Genomic DNA, 17,452 nt, shown 5'->3' with positions numbered 1-17,452 from the left:
CAGTCTGGGGAAAAGGAGGCTGCGGGGAGATCTTATTGCTCTATTCCAGTATCTGAAAGGTGCTTACAGTGAGAGCAGGGCTGGTCTCTTCTCACTGGTGACAGGTGACAGAATGAGGAGAAATGGCCTTAAGCTGCACCAGGGTAAGTTTAGGTTGGATATCAGGAAAAACTTATTTACAGAAAGGGTTGTTAAGCACTGCAATAGGCTCCCCAGGGAGACGGTTGAGCTGCTATCCCTGGATGTGTTTAAAAGTCGTTTGGATGTGGTGCTCAGGGACATCATTTAGCAGAGGGTTGTTAGAGTTAGGGTAGTACGGTTAGGTTATGGTTGGACGCGATGATCTTTAAGGTCTTTTCCAACCTGATAAATTCTATGATTCTATGATTCTATGATATAGCAACTGTACATTGATGAGATGGTTCCACTGAGCCATTCACCAGTCTTTAATTTTTTTTATTGGTGAAGGTAATCTCCTGCCATGGCATATTTTATAGCTTTACACTTTCCCCTCAGTGTGTAATTCTGCATTGCTCATTTACCCAGTTCACCAAGGCTAGCTGAAATTCCCTTGCCTAATCGTGTAACGACAAGGGCATGTGGTTTTGCATTGCATTAAAAACGCTGCAGCTATATGGCCAACTCCTTTTTCTGTGAACGTAATAAACATGCTAACAACTCATCCTCATATTTTGTAACCTGGTGGCACATCTATGTCATATTTTATGTTGTTGGTTTTTTTTCCTGTCTCGCATCTTGTTTTTAGTCAGCAGCAGCTGCACTGCCATTACTTTGCTGCAGAAATGGTCTCATGCATGGGACATTATGGAGTCTTTTTCCAAGTGTGAACGCGTCCTGTGCCCACTGCTCCCCACACTCACTGCACTGCCAGCACTCGGGAGCTTCCAGCAGCATGCAGGGACAGGGCCCTTCCCGCCACTTCTGACACCCAGCCAGGATTCGGCTGTGCATCCCGTAAGGCAGTCTGGATTTCCTGGGACACCTCGGGGCTGTTTGATGACGATGCCCGTAACTTTGGGAAGGGTGAGTCAGCAGCTGCGTTCCGCCAAGCATCCCGTGCCAGCACCGCGCGGTGCCGGAGCTCCAGCAGCCTCGCAACGCCTGCAGCAACGCCTGCTAGTCATTACTGATCAGCTGAGTTTTTTCGCTAACTGTGAAACACTGCCTGCAAACCAGGCAACGTTTGTCCAAGTGTTTTTAAAGCGTTTTCAAGGGAGATTAAATATCACCACTCCTGGGTGCAAAAAGATGGTGGATGCAACATAAAGAACCACGGGATCCACCGTCCCCCCAAGCTTTGCAGCACCCAAGGCTGAGCCCCCAGCCCGTCCCGGTGGCGACGGCGATGGGCGGGCAGGGCCGCCCCATGAGGGGGAGGAGCGCGGAAGGAGGGACCCGGCGGGGCGGGGATGTGCGGCCGGGCCGCGGGTCGCGGAGTGCGCGGTCGGGATGCGGTGCGGGAAGATGGCGGCGGCGGCGCCCTCCGCGCCTGCAGCTGGGGCTGCGGGCGGCTGGGGCGGCGTGCGGCGGCGTTGCCAGCGGCTGCTCTACTGGGTGCCCGTGCTCTTCATCTCCAGCATCCTCTGCTGGTCCTACTACGCCTATGTCACCCAGCTTTGCCTGCGTGAGTGTCCCCGGATAGGGAGGGAAAGGGAGGAGAGGGAGGCTGCACGGGACGGGGGGGTCGGGGGCCGGGGACGCTGCCCGTTGTTTGTCCGCTCCGCCACCACGCCCGAGGTAGGGGCTGCAGCTAGTGCAGGCGGCACGAGCGCAGTTAGCGCTCCCCTCTCGTTGCACAGCTGCGTGCAGGAGCAGGGAATCCTGCCGGCCGGCAGGGAGAGGTACCGGAGAGTTCCCAGTCCCGGGGCGGTACGGGCAGAAGGTTTGGAGCGGCGGGGCTCCCCATACCGCTGGTCGGCTCTCCAGGAGCTGCCACGGCTCCCGGTGAGGACGTGACGCCAGCCGCTGCCGTGCTTTTAGGAGTCACCCGGCTGCGGCTCGACGCTCCGCGACCGCTCGGACGCTGGTTACCGCGCACTTGTGCGAGCTGGTTGGGTTAGGGCAGTCGAGTCAGGAGGGTCTGTTACACATTAAGCTAGCCCGGCTCCCTGAGCCGACTTCAGTTCCTGCTGGAGTGCGTCTTGTACGAAACAATCTTTAAATTTTAGATGTGTCATGATATTTAGATGCTTCGCGATTTTCATGAAAATGTTCCATGGCACAAAAGAACGCAAATCATCTGTTGCTTCCCCTTCACGCTGATGTTGGAGGTGAGGCTCGGGGGCTGTCGATCTGCTCGGCCAGGGAGTGCCCTGGTCAAGCTCAGTGCGTTTGTATGGCTGTGTAACTTTGCTGGACTTCAGCTGTTGGTGGTAAAAATCATAGCAGTCTGGTAACTAATTTAGGATGTATGTATACGTATATAGATATATATACGTTTTTTGTTTTTAATTTTTTTTTTTTTTAAGAATGTGATGAGAGGGCTCATGTTGTTGGGTGTTTGGCTGCACAGCTGGGGCATTGCACCAGTAAAGTTTTCTAGGCCTAACGCCTCTCTTTGGGTGAAAGGCACCAGTACTTGAACACTTCCAGGGACAGTGATTCCACCACCTTCCTCTGTGGCCTGTTCCAGAATTTACTAAAAAATAATGTTAGTTTTAAGTTCTGCTCTTCAGTTAAGGACTGGGATTTGGGTACTGCATCCTGACAAGAGGAATGAAGGGCCCTCTGTAGTGTGAGGAAGTGTTGTCCAGCAAATGGTGGGAAGTGGCTGAGGGGCTGTCAGGTGGCAGCAGGAAGGTTGGATGCATCAGGAGGCAGTGACCCTATAGTTAACATCTGTCCCAGTGCACGCTGTCATTGATGCTTAGACAGTAGAATCGGCTTAAAGCTTACTGTAAGCTATGGTATGTAAGTCCTTAACCCTGCAGAGCAAAAGGCTTCAGATGGGAAGGAAGGGAGAAGGATGAAAGCTGCAGGTACAGAAGTCCTTTCTATGGGCAAAGGCATTTCTTTAAATTTTCTTTCTAAATCTTTCCTGCCCGTTTCTTCTGTTTTACCAGTGTTGGAATTCAGCATAGTAGTTGCCTGTGACTAGCACTAATTCTATCTCTTATCCGTATCTGGATGTTTTTCCTCTTTTTTGGCATGTTAAGGCAAAACAAACTTGTGTCTTGTCTCACTAATGAATATTTAGTGTAAACAACAGACGGAATAGCTAACAGCTCTGAGAATGAAAGCCAGCAGCAGGAAAGGACTGTAAGCATTTCAGGCCTTTGAAGCCAGCCTGTCTATTCTACTCATCCTCTGCTCCTGCAGCGCTGCCGGCTCAGGGGATGTGTGTAATGCTGATTTGATTGTGACTTGCTGTCTCTGCTGCAAACAACGAGACAATGTACAGTAGACAGCATCAACCATTGTGCAGCAGGTCTCAGTAAGCATCGCTGCACATGTGAATGGTTTATTTGAGCTTTTAGTGATGAGATTTTCAATTAGTGGTTTGGATGTTTTTGCAATTTTGTCTGTGTTGAAGGAAAAAGTTTACATTTTAAAAGGGAAAAAAAAAGGTTGTAAGATGTTTCCTTTCATCATTAAGTCTGTTAAGGATGATAGTTACAGTATCGAGTAATGTTTTAGAAATGGGTAGGGGGGACGGAAGTGGAGAGTAATAATATAGCTTTAGAAATTATGGTGGGGAAGAAGGGAATTGAGAACTTTGACCTGTTATATTACCATGATTTTGCCTTTGAGATAAAGGAGGAACTTGAACGCCAGCAAATGTTTATCCTCTCCTGCTAGCTATGGAGTACAAAAATTACATGTGCAGCTGAGTCTGTTTTTAACAGTTCCAAAGCTGGAAGTGGGTTAAACACAAAATAAATTTATTTTCAAATAATCTGTAGCACAGTCTGTGATAAATGCTTTTCATTACAGACCTAAAGGACAATACTGCTGCTTGCTGTGTCTCTGTGTCACTTTGGGGCAGGATGTGAAGTCATCACTGAAGGGCTGGACTGATGTGATGTGTGGAAGGGAACATACATTGTACTGGAAACTTTATTTCTTTACAGCAGCCTCTACAGTCTCTAATTTTTCCTGGATGATGTAGATACGCCTGTTTCTAGGATCAGCAGTACACTTAAGTAAAATGGGGTTTGTTTGTTTGTTTTTTATTTGTTTTAATGTAATGGTCAGTTGATATCTTTGAGCAATTTCTCCATGAAGGAGTGAGTTGTATCTATGTGTGAGTGCTGAAGATGAATGTTACATTTTCCAGACCATCAATGCCATTTTCGGAATCAGCAGAAAAAAAGGCAAGTGTTTCAGCTGAAAGGCCATGTCAACACGATGAATCGTGGCATTGCATACAGATATGAAGGATAATATTATTTTTCAAGTTGGTGGAAGCATGCATCCAGTAGTATGCAGCTCTGAAGAAAGAGATGAGAAATGAGTGTTGAAATGACTGCTTATTTTTAGGAATGAGAAAATACTTACAGACTTTCAATAGCTTAAAAAACCAATCCTGTCTATTTACTGGAAAAGGCTGCATGCTGTAGAGAGTCGGTTTTAATCCAGGATTTCTTGAGCTTATTGCCTTTGATTAATTTGTAGTCTTTGGTTAAATCAGATGAAGTTTTGTGTTTTTGAGAATAATTTCTCAAATTAATTTCTTCCATTAAAATTTTCCTTATGACCCCAGATTCTCACACCTAGAGATAATGTGAATGCAAAATAATGCTTGGTTATAATATACTATAATCCAGTATTGCTTGGAGAATATGCCCTACAAGGAGCGACTGAAGGAACTGGAGCTGTCAGTCTGGGGAAAAGGAGGCTGAGGGGAGATCTTCATAGAATCATAGAATCATAGAATCACTAAGGTTGGAAAAGACCTAAAAGATCACCCAGTCCAACCGTTCACCTATTCCCAATAGCTCCTACTAAACCATGTCCCTCAACGCAACATCCAGTCTTTCCTTGAACACCCCCAGGCTCGGTGATTCCACCACCTCCCTGGGCAGTCCATTCCAGTGCCTGACCACCCTTTCTGAAAAGTAATACTTCCTCATGTCCAGCCTGAATTTCCCCTGGCGTAGCTTGAAACCATTCCCCCTGGTCCTATCCCTAATGACACGAGAGAAGAGGCCAACCCCCAGCTCACTACAACCTCCCTTCAGGAAGTTATAGAGAGCAATAAGGTCTCCCCTGAGCCTCCTCTTCTCCAGGCTGAACATTCCCAGCTCCTTCAGCCTCTCCTCATATGGCCTGTGTTCCAGACCCCTCACCAGCTTCGTTGCCCTTCTTTGAACACGTTCCAGGGCCTCAATATCTTTCTTGCAGTGAGGGGCCCAAAACTGGACACAGTACTCGAGGTGCGGCCTCACGAGTGCTGAATATAGGGGAACAATCACCTCTCTGCTCCTGCTTGCAACACTGTTTCTGATGCAAGCCAGGATGCCATTGGCCTTCTTGGCCACCTGGGCACACTGTCGGCTCATGTTCAGCCGAGCATCAATCAATACCCCCAGGTCCATTTCCTCTACGCAGTCCTCCAGCCACACCGCCCCAAGCCTGTAGCGTCGCCTGGGGTTGTTGTGGCCGAAGTGCAGGACCCGGCATTTGGCCTTGTTGAAACTCATTCCATTGGCTCCAGCCCAGCTCTCCAGCCTGTCCAGATCCCTCTGTAGGGCCTCGCTACCCCCAGGCAGATCCACACTTCCAGCCAATTTAGTGTCATCTGCGAATTTACTGAGGGTGCACTCGAAGCACATCTTATTGCTCTCTTTCAGTATCTGGAAGGTGCTTACAGCGGGAGTGGGGCTGGTCTCTTCTCACTGGTGACAGGTGACAGGACGAGGAGAAATGGCTGTATGCTGCACTAGGGTAAGTTTAGGTTGGGGAAATTCTTTACAGAGAGAGTGGTGAGGTGCTGGAACAGGCTGCCCGGAGAGGTTGTGGATGCTCTGTCCCTAGAGGTGTTCAAAGCCAGGTTGGATGGGGCTCTGTGCAGCCTGGTCTAGTATTAAATGTGGAGGTTGGTGGCCCTGACTGTGGCAAGGGGGTTGGAGATTCATGATCCTTGAGGTTCCTTCCAACCCTGGCCATTCTGTGATTCTGTGACATCAGGAAACACTTCTTTACAGGAAGGGTTGTTAAGCACTGGAATAGGCTCCCCAGGGAGGTGGTTGAGTCACCATCTCTGGATGGTGTTTAAAAACGGTTTGGATGTGGTGCTCAGGGACATCATTTAGCAGAGGGCTGTTAGTTAGGGTAGTATGGTTAGGTTGTGGTTAAACTCAATGATCTTTAAGGTCTTTTCCAACCTGATAATTTCTATGATTCTACAAAGTACGTGATGAAATCTCATGGTTTTCTAACTCCTGCCATTTCTCTGTGTATATATATATATCTGGGCATGCATGAGTATAAAATGAAAGAGATGTTTAAATGTATCTCTTTTCATTACTTTTATCTTCTCTGTTTGCAAAACTTTCAAAGTTTCATAGAGTGATGTGCTTTAAAAAAGAGAAATTACAGGCTATGTCCAATTAGTACGTTCAGTTTTGATAGTGTAGCCAGTGAAACTTCAACCTAAGTTACCTGGAACAACAGCATGAACCACAATTTGAGCCTTCCCCCATCCTCTTCATCCATATGTACGTGCTCAGAAAATGCATTTTGAATCCAGTGAATTCTGTGTATGCAAAGAAAACAATTTTTTTCATGTATTCCTCCTGTGGTGCATCTCTAACTCCCATTAGTAGAACTATAAGGGGCTTTGAGCAGTTATCCACTCTGTGCTTAGGGTAAGGTAGAACCTGTAGTTATTCTGCTTCTGACAGTTGTTCATCAGAAATGTTCCTGATGGTGTTGGATATAGAGATATATATATATTTTTCTCTACAAGTTGTGATTTGAAGTTATACATAAGGAAAATGTGGAATATTGTCACCAAAAACAGTGATGTTGTCACTAAAAACCATCTGTCACAGTAGCTGTGCTGACGAAATGGTTGTCCAGTTGAGTACATGTTGGTTTCGTATATTCAGCTTTGATCCATTATTACATGATATTGATTGTAATCTGAAGGATAATGCTCCTGGTCAGGGAATTCAGGGAATCTCGTCTTGAAATACAGCTTGAATTTTGTAACTTTAAAGGACTGTAAACTTTAAACCAACATGCCACAGAGCATAGAAATGAGCAATACACTTTTTTTTTTTTTTTTTTTTTCCCTCATAAGTTCAGTGAAGGGAGTGGGAAAAAATATTCCCACTGGCTAATGGTTTGGCTGATTTGGGAAAGTGTGAGTGAGTTCAGCAAAGCTGAAGGGAGAGGCAGCAAGTCATTAGCAATCCAGTCAGGTGAGCTCATAAACTGCAACCTAATATTTTGGGTCTGAACGTGAAACTATGCTCTGCCCACCACTACCTGCAGTACAGAGTGGCAAAACATGATACAGCACCCTGCTGCTAAATATGTCAGTGGTCATGAAATGGGTGGAGGACCAGGCTGGTTAGTGCTGAATGGAAGCTTCTGATTGGAGGCAATGTCAGTGGAATGGAATTATGGAGGGATAAAAAGCTTGATTTCCACAATTTAGATGCAGAATTAATGCGTGCCCTAGAGGCATGGCACAGTGTCATCAGATGATCAGGAGCAGCAGAAAGAAAGGAAAAAAGTAGGGGCCCAAGACTTAGTCAACTGGATTTGAGCTCTTTGCTCCATATATTCTCCAAACGGATCAAAGGATTTGTGGTTCTTATTACTCACGTCTTGCAATCACCTACTGCTTACAGTTTGCTATAGAAAGACATGGAAGTTGTAATGTGGTTGAATGTTGACAAATCCCCTATCTGAACATTTGCTGCTAAGGTTGTGCAGGATTTTGGTCAAAGCATATTATATGTTTGTAGTTTGTTTTGCAAAGACCACTGTTTGTTTTTTGTTTTTTGTTTTTCCTCTTCTGAGATCTTTGGTTACTTTTAGGAAAGTTTAAAAACTCACAGCTGAAGTAAAATTGGATTCTGGATTTTAGCCAGCACAATTCTTATGTGTTTCTCATCTTTACTTTGATTTCTCTCAGAATTTAAAAAGAAAAAAAAAAAATTCCACTTCTGAAATTGAGTTAAAGTCTGTTAGTTAAGCCTGATATTTCATCGTGTGTAGTTGCCTGCTGTATTACCTCTAGTTTTTGAAGGTTAAGCTGTGGCTATAATTTGAAAATCTTAGATTTGTGATGAAGATATAATTATCAGATAGGACTGTGTCTTTGGTTGAAGATGTAATGGTGCTTGTCACGTAGCATGTTGTACAGATGTATTCACTGGTACGTATTCTTTCTTTCTCTGCTGTAAAAAATCTGATCTTTAGGTATTCTTTGTGGCTTAGAAAGTAAATAAGAAGTCTGCAGAAGTGAAAGATGAAGTCTTTTCTGGGACATGCTCAGTTTGCAGTGTTTGTTGACTCTACCTAAAAGATAGTCAGATAGCAGCTGCCTGCTGAATAGCGGACATTGATGTATTTTACTGGGCACAGTGCTAGGGGTTAAAATGAATCTACTGACACATTCACAAATACTGCCAAGTCCAAATGTGCAGATTACTAAGGACTGCTTAAGCTGACCTTAAATCACCCAGAAACCGTTCTGTTGCTTTTGTCCTTTAATGAAGACTGGTGGCTGACTCTTCCCCCTTGTCATTCTGCATCAATGCAGTTCACTGCTCTGTCTAGAAGAGTGGTAGTTTAAATTACTGACACTGATTTTTATTTATTTACTTTTTTTTCCAGACAAGGATAGAATATTTGTCACAACGATAAAACATTTTTATGTGTACAGAGAGTTAAACTGCATCTATAGATCAGTATTTACTGCTTCAAATGTGCTATAAAGATAAAACACATGCTCAGTTTTGTGAATCAAGTCCAGGATGTTAAATTATATAAAAGTTTGGTGGAAACAACTGTTTGTAGGTGTGGCTGTGGAGTCTCAGATTTAAATCTATCCGATATTCCTATTCCAAAGTTTTAAATATTTTATAGATGTACATCAGATCTGGAAGCAAGATTTTGAATTTAAAAATTCATTCATTGCTTTCTCCAATTTTTTTTAAATTTTTTTTTTAATCCATTACATTCACTGCTCAGGAACTTTGGAGTCTAGAAATCAAGGTAGATTTAATGCTAAAAAAACTGATGCAATTTTTAATAATATTAATTTTTGTTTTCCTTTACTTTGAGGTTTTGTGCTAACAAGATGTCTTTCCATGTGTGTAACTACCTGGAGATGAATACTTATTTAATTTTTCCATGAGGGAGAATAAAAAAAAAAAATCTGGAGAAAATGAGCTGTATTTTAAGAAATGGGAAGTCTACTTCTAATGTTAAGGCCTGACCCAATGCAAAGTTACTTGGCAGAGACAAAGGAGCATGCATGGGTTAACCTTTTACAAACAATCTGTAGAGTCTAGCAGTCTTTGTAAAGCTGTCTTGCTGTTGTGTGACTGGACCAGCTTCAGTTAGTCAGAGGCCGTTTTGCTGGTCATTTTCTACCTCGTCCCAGCCTGCTCTGTGCCTGAAGCCCTGAGGCTGAGGTTCTCTGAGGGTATCTTCAGTCCTTGGATGCAAGCTCGCTAAGGCTGTGCTGTGACAAACCATATCAGCAGGTCTCTGTGCCCAGCAATGTGGAATCCTCTTCATAGCAAACTAATTTGGTTTTAAAAAAATCTTCATTTTGAGGGTGCCAGAGCACTGGCACAGACTGCCCAGAGGCTATGGAGTCTCCACTTAAGAGATCGTCCAAAGGCCCCTGGATATGGGCCTGGGCATCCTGCTCTGGATGCTCCAGGTAAAGGAGAGGGACTCTGAAGTTTGCTCCAACCCCAAACAGACTGTGGTTCTATGATAAAGGAGATATACAAGGAAGTTTTGAGATAACTTGGCTACCAAGGCATCATTCCTAATGTTTGAAAACCTCTCAGCTCACAGGGGATTAATTCTCCAGGCTCTTCTGTGTTCCCTCCATCCTGATTTTTTTTCCTGTTTTTTGTTTTTTGTTTTTTTTCCCCTCACCTATATTCTGTAACATAACATTCTGTCTTCAGTCCACTGTTACTTTTTGCAAGCACAGACAACGTATTGGGCAGTGTGGGCTACTGAGTGTGATGTGTCTTGGTGGATGGCATGCAAGAAACAAGGCTTCTGGCACTGGAAGTTGGCATCTACTTTGGCCAACATCCCACGTGTATCCCAGCCTGCTCCCTGATGCTGATGAGCACCGTCTGTGGGCTGTGTAACGAAACAGAGAGGCTCTAATTATGTGATAGTCTGCTGGTACTGAACCGTAAATGGCATCCTGGCAGTGTAGCAGCGGAAGGCTAATTGCTAATGAGGCTGGCCCTGCAGTATCGCGGATGAGCAGAGCTGTAACTTTTTACTGACTACTTGAAGACAGGTCATGGGTTTACAATTACCTCTGGCTCTGAAAATATGGAAACTGCCATACCGCTTCTATTTCAAAGGATTTTATCCTGCTTCCCCTGAAATTGTAAAAATTGCTTCACAATTGGGCTTGGCGTGTCCTTGGTGCTTATTTTTGGTCATTGCAGATGTAAGTACTTTCTACGCTTATTATTTCCATGCTATTTGACTACCACTAAGTGAATGTGCAGCAGTTAAGCTCATATTTATTAATGACCATACATGGTCTGACCTACTTTTTTGTGCATTACCAGCAGTGAATATAACCCCTAGGAAGAGAGATGAGGAAACCACCAGAAAGCATAGTATAAATGATTCACAAAAGAATATATAATCAAATACTGTTCAATAATATTGCAAAGTCAGATCACTATAGCTACTGAAAAAAATGAAGAATGAATTTTTAATAAATACACGAAGGGTGCTATTTAGAAGGTGGGGAAAATAGCAAATGTTTCTTTGTTCAAATTTAAAATCAGTCAGTTTTTTCTTGTTAGGAAACAATTGTTCCATGCACTTAAATAGTATGATTTTTAGAATTGTAAACATCTTGTAGTTACCCAAAGAAGATTTTGTATTGCAGTCATTCTACAAAAATAGTTTTTCACAAGAGATTTAAAGAGAAGTTTGATTTGTAAGGGCTGTTCATTTTTCTGATGGTTAATTCCCCCATATTTGGGGAAAAGAGAGTTGTAGCAAATCTTATTTGATCCTGTGTTGCTGCAGATACCTGTTCATTACTTTCCCTTTATGCTTCCTTCAGGGAGCCTTTCTCAAAGGTGATTTTGAAAGGTACAAGCAGAAGAGTAATAGTTTGCTCTGTGAATAGTTGCAGGTTGATGGATATCTTGCATATTCCTCTGCATCAGTGCAAGAGGGGATGTTTGCCTAAAAGTTCAGTCAGACTCCTTGTAAACAGCCATTGCGATGTTCATGGAGATAAGAGTGGTGCAGTAGAAGATGGTGGGTGCTCTCCAGAGTTGACCCTTCTACTTCAGTCTTGCTCAGTGTGGGCAACTCAGGAGTGCATAGAATAGCTCTGAGCCTTGCCAGTGGGTAAGAGAGAGTACAGTGATGAGATGTGTCCAAAAAGCTGGTTCTCAGTCATTTGTGGGCACTTAAATGTTTTAGCCTTCATAGTCTGCGGCTGCTGCCAGGAATATCAGGCTTCCAAGCTAGATATTGCAGAAGCTAAAAAGATGTTCCACTGAGCAGATGCAGACTCTGAAGTTTAATCTGTGAGGTATACGGAAATTTTGAAAAGCTGTAGGCTTGCAGTGAGAAAGAAATTACTAAATTTGAACTTGTCAGATGAGTTGGTCCCTTACTTGCATACATGCAGAGAGCTTTTGCTGTGGGCAGATGGACCATCAGCATTCGAAGTCTCTCTGTCCTTAATAATTGTATTTCAGGGGTGCGGATGTGTGGATGAGGAGAATATGCTTGTCTGATGTTGATTCAGTTTTCAGAAAATAAGTCGCAAACAACTTAACTTTGGATAAAATCTATTACCTAATGGGGGAAAAGGTGGTGACAAGTGCTCTCAACTGAGCTCTAAGCCATTCCCTTGTAAGGAGGAAAAATAATACAGAGGTCAGTTGAATTAGCTTTAGTTTGAAGTTAGTACCTCTGCGCTAATTCTGCATTAATGTCTGGCTAAGGCTTTATTTGTTAGCAAAGAGTAGTTATTCTGAGAAGACTAGCAAAATTTCTGTTAAAGACTGTGATGGTATGGTAATGAAGGTATGCAGAATCCTCACCAAGTGAAATAAAAATTTGTGAACTGACTTTCTCCCCTAATTTGAGAGCTCCAGTGCTCTTAAATCAAGTGTTAGCTCTAATGATGTCTTTCAGTCCTTCTTGTGGTCAATTATTTACTTAAAGTTTTGGTAGTTCTTGTACATTCTCACCATGCAGCATTTCTGCTCCTTAGAGTCATGCATGTAGGTTCCCTCAGCTTCTTTCTACAGTTATCTGGCTTGATATCTAGTTTATCAAGCTGTGCTGTCAGTTAGCTAAGTCAGAAGGTTGTGGACAAACTAGAGTTTTCTTCAGAAAGACGCCACAAAAGTTGTGAATTATAACTTCTGTAAGAACTCTGTAAACATGGTTATTTACGGTTTTCACTCAGACTAGGGAGGTGCTTGTTTTAGTAGAATTATAGTCAAATATCCATTTTAATAGACTTGGAATAATTTAGCCCATCTAGTCCAAACCCCTTATCAAAGCAGGGTTATATGTGAGATCAAGCCAGGTTGTTCAAGCTTGTATCCAGTCTCCAAAGGTGGAGACTGCAATGGTGCAACTCTGGCCAACTTGCTTCACTGGTTAACTGTTCTCAAAAGTTTTCCTTGCATCAAATCTGATCCTCTCATTTTAATTTATGGCCAGTATTTCTTGTCTTTGACCAAACACTATTACATTAGCCCTGCTCCATCTCCTCGATGGACCCCTTGAGGTCCTGGTGGGAGGGTTGGTTCCTCCCAGAGCCATACCTACCTGATGCTGAACGAGTGTGGATCATGCAGCGTCTGCTCAGAGGACAAGTGATCCAGTCCTACCAGCCAGGATGCTCTTCCCTGGACTTGGTTGTCTTGGTGGGCCCAAAGATGGGGTCAACATTCTGCTTGTGGTCTATTATGGTCTATTTTGATTTTTGTGCCTGAGGTATCACTGACAAAACCAGTTCTGGAGTCTGAAACATCAACCTCAAAGACAGAACTTATATAAATAATGAACATTATAACGACCATAATAAATAACTAGAAGAACAACAGCTAAGGAAATAATTGCTCTTTAGAGATGGCTTCTCTTGGGCTAAACTTAGGCAGCTGCAGATGAAAGGAGGTGCCATGGAATAAAGGCTGTGAGTAGAAGACAGGAAACCTTGTAAGTAATTAAATCTGGTATTACTCTTTACCCGTATTTATGATGAATGTATACAACTGCCCTGTAGAAGTGTGATAGTATGTTGTCTTAAGCTTGTGTCATTTGATGATGATTCTTCCCTTTTCAGTTGAAAAACAAGTTATGTCATTTGCTATTTAAACATAATTTTTACTCTTTCTTTCTCATTTTTCAGTAACAATGACAAACATTGGAGAAAAAGGTAAGATTTTTGTTTGCTGTTTATAAGTGGAATTCATATATCAGGATAATATAGTAGTTTCTCAATAAATTGAGATGCACATCTAGTCAGCTTTAAATGAGTTTTTTTACGTTCCTCAGCTCCCTTTGTTATGCTGTTACTGCTTTTGCCATTCAAAGTAGAGATGAGAAAAAGAACTTCTTGTTCTTCTTACTGGCTTTCTGAGGAGGCAAGGAAAATAACTGTCATGTTCTGTTTTGAACAACTTTTTTTTTTTAATTCACAACAGGGTAAGCACATGTAAAATGAAGACTCCTGAAAATAAGCAGTGTTTGTGCAGGGTACAACATAACATAACTGAGAGGTGAATTTCTTCTTCAGCTTCATTTTAGCCAGTATCTTTGAATTAACAGAACCCTTAAGATATGTAACCCTTCTAGAAATTAATAGGACTGCCTGATTCGCTATCACTGGAGCTCCTACTCAGAGTCATTGAAACTGCTTTTCCAGCTGTTATTTTAAAGCTATATTGCAACTTGGAAGTGCAAAGTGTGGGGCCATAGAGCTTGTAGAGCAGGGGAATAGGGTTATGAGGCAGATGGTGTGCTGCTTACACTTGTGTAGTTTCAGCAGGCTAAATCATTTGAGGCTCCCTCACTTAGTACAGGCTTTAGCTATTAAAGAAATATCTGCTTGAAAAACATTTTTTTTCTATACAGTGATTTTCTCCATGTGTGGTTTATGAGTGTATACCCACAAACTTCAGCGCCTGCAGACTTTGAGACAGCTGCAGCTTCTTGCTGCTCCTTACCAAAAAAACTGAAGGCCCGTGTGTTGTTAGGCATTGCCTGCAAAGCAAGTTAGGATTATCAGGAAAAGACATTGGAAAACTTTATTTTTAGCTGCTCAGAACCTTGGGAAAAATTTCACCTGGCCTGTAGTCTTTTCTGAAGTGAGAGCTGGGTAGGTGTGAATTGCTCCGTATTACAGTGCTGTAACCTTCCAGGCAACATTAGCTGTGTTTAAGTGGGTTATTCTTCATACAAGGGGTACACTTTCCCTTTGCTTTTTTTTTTTTTTTTAAAGGAAGAGTGTAAAATGGAAGTATTTCTGCCTGAATGCTGTAGTAGCAGTGGGTTAGACTAGGCTCCATTGCAGCATGGGAAAATGGTTGCTGGGTGAACTGGGAAAAACGATGGATCAGGATCTCGGCCATACTGGAGAACTGAGGTGCTTGGGTCTTGTGCAGACACTGAAGGGAATAATGTCTTTAGGCTATTTTTTCTTCATATGTATGAAAAAGAAACTAATCGCAGTTGCCATTCTTGCAACAATAAATCACAGTTGAAGATTAGTAAATGCATGGTGTACCAAACTGATGGAATGCCCTGCATTGCTCCCATTTTATACCATGAATGTACTGTTTGAAATAATACTTTGATTGAGAGAATCAGGGTTTTTTTTAGAATTGATTAAAAAAAAAATGTTCTGCTAAAAACATGGGCTGTTTCTGACAGATGCTTGTACAATAGTGAAGTAGTTATTTAGTGTAATCTGTACAATAGTGAAATAGTTATTTAGTGTAATCTGGGATGTTGTGGTTGTTCTGGGTTCCAGATTTATTCCTGACTTGTGCTGATGAGATTGTTTTTCTTTTTATAAATAGGACATATGGCACTGTGTAGTGCTGCTCTTCAGATTTTGTTGGCTTTTGTTTCTTATTTTTGTAACTGTCTGGCAAATGAGAATAAATATTTACCATGTTGTCACTTCTTTTGAATAAAAACATTAGTACCAGAAACATATATTCAAGAGTTACTCTGGAGGCAAAACTACAAAAAACAAGAACACTCAGCACTGCTTTTCCTTCACTTATGTACAGCTTCACATATGCATTATAGAAAACACTCTAACACTGAATAACCACATATATGTAGGCTAACTTTGGAGATAGACTGCGTAGTGAAAGTGCACAGGTCTCTCTTTACGATGCCTTTTGACGATCTTATGAGTTTACAGCAGCTGCATAAAGAATATGTGATAGCTGTAGAATCCATGTTACGTTGTGCTCAGCATAATCTGGGTTCATCTGTACAACAGGGAAATATTTTGCACTGCTGTGGTCCTAACTGGCCTTTATTTGCCAGTTCTGTACCAAGCAAGGAGAGCTGAAGGAAATGTTCCTCCTTGCATACTAGGGCAAGTAAACCAGAGAACACAAGTTTTGGAGTTAGCATTCACTGTAGTGAATTGATGGCATCGTTGGTGATTTCCTGTACTAATGTGTAGAATGATTGGTACATATGGTGAGAGCTTTTGAAAAGAAACAAATATTGGTCCATGGCAGGCTCTTTGAGTGGATGTTACATTCTGTGTTCTTGTAAAACAGACCAGCATGGTAAATGTTGCCTGGCTTCTGTGGGTTTCCTTTCTTTCTTTCTTTTTTAAGTAAATCCCTGAATATATCACTTGTTGTGAAGAATGTAAAGTAGTGAGCACTTAAATTAAAGAACTTGGAGGGCAGCATGGCTATTTCTAAAAAACTCAATCTTAAATATCTAGCAAAACATGTTGACTAGTTTTGGTTACTATTCAGATATCATATGCACACTAAGTCTCCTTTTACTCTAGTTGTTTAGATATTATAACACCTTCTTGTTTAGATATCTATAATTACCAAGTGGTTTATGAAACAGAAGTCAATTAAGTAAGACTTAACCAATGTGTAAAGAGTGAGTGCTTGCTTGGCACTAAGCTGTTAAACAGTTCCCCTTAAACTTCTGAAATATGTGTAGCCTGCATAATGGCTTTCCCCATGCAGTCTGTATTTGTCTCACGTAAAGTTACAGTGCAGTATTTCTGTTGCAGAGCTTTTGCAGAGCTTCTGTATTTACATCTGTTAGAGCAAATACCTGTGGTATGTATCATATTTGTCTGCAAGTACTCAAATATCACTGGTCTGTTGGTATTAATTCTGTTCCTTTTTGATTTTAGTTGTGTGCCTGGTCGCTTACCACATATTTTTCATGCTGTTCGTCTGGTCATATTGGAAAACAATCTTTACTCTACCAATGAATCCTTCAAAAGAAGTAAGATAAACTTAACTTTCATTTCTGGAATAGCTTAGTCAAGTGACTGATTTTGTAGCATTTGAATAGTCTCTCATGTGGTTTTTCACGATAGAAAGATACAGCTAGAAATTACAGCTTCTTGTCAGAAATAAATCAGATTGCAAACAGCATCATAACAAATAAAAATAAAAAGATACCTCTAAATGTTGAAGATATTTTAATTAATTTTAAGATGAGATAGCATTTATTACATTAAAAGAAAAATCCCTTCAGTTTAAAAAAAAAAAAGAAAAAAGGTGTTATTTGAACTAGCAGCTTAAATCTCTATAGGGCCGTGTATTTTTATGTGGAAAAAATATTTTCTGTGTGCTTAAGACGCATTTTGAGTTGCCTGTCAGCATTTGTCAGTTGTCCTCTAAAAGCAAACTGCTACTACATCTGTTTGGATATGAAGAAATTTGACTGTGGCATGGAGCACCCAGTCAGGCAAGCTGAGGTGGGAAGCCAGGGCTGACTAAGCAGGAGGCAAGAAGTATAGAAAAGCTGCGTGGAAGGAAGGTCTAAGGTTGATAGATACCCCCAAATCAAAGTCCAGTTGGTATAGAAATGTTCAATGAGAAAGATGTAATTGTCTTGATGAATATTAAGATACCAATTATGTTCAACATCACATATCCTTAAGGCAGTTGCTTTTAGGTCTGTGACATTGATTTTATATTAAAAATATACATATATATCTTCATAGTCTTAATGAAGTTATTTCCCCATGCAGCTTGGTACAAGCAAAATA

At 41.8% G+C, this 17,452-nt stretch overlaps 1 protein-coding gene across 1 annotated transcript in view; it reads left to right on the top strand.

The window, feature by feature from the left end:
- Positions 1–1,455: 1,455 nt before the first annotated feature.
- The window catches only part of ZDHHC2 (zinc finger DHHC-type palmitoyltransferase 2), a 34,103-nt gene continuing 18,106 nt past the window's right edge, over positions 1,456–17,452 (top strand). Inside the window, exons 1-3 of the mRNA XM_048943395.1 lie at positions 1,456–1,645; positions 13,586–13,612; positions 16,586–16,680. Of these exons, the coding sequence (XP_048799352.1) occupies positions 1,471–1,645; positions 13,586–13,612; positions 16,586–16,680 (297 nt within the window). The 5' untranslated portion in view covers positions 1,456–1,470. The remainder of the gene's footprint in view (positions 1,646–13,585; positions 13,613–16,585; positions 16,681–17,452) is intronic.

The sequence above is a fragment of the Lagopus muta genome, chromosome 4 (genome assembly GCF_023343835.1).
Source record: "Lagopus muta isolate bLagMut1 chromosome 4, bLagMut1 primary, whole genome shotgun sequence".
Classification (NCBI taxonomy): domain Eukaryota; kingdom Metazoa; phylum Chordata; class Aves; order Galliformes; family Phasianidae; genus Lagopus; species Lagopus muta.
The sequence above is the reverse complement of the archived record's forward strand: the minus strand, read 5'-3'. Positions and strand labels throughout refer to the sequence as shown.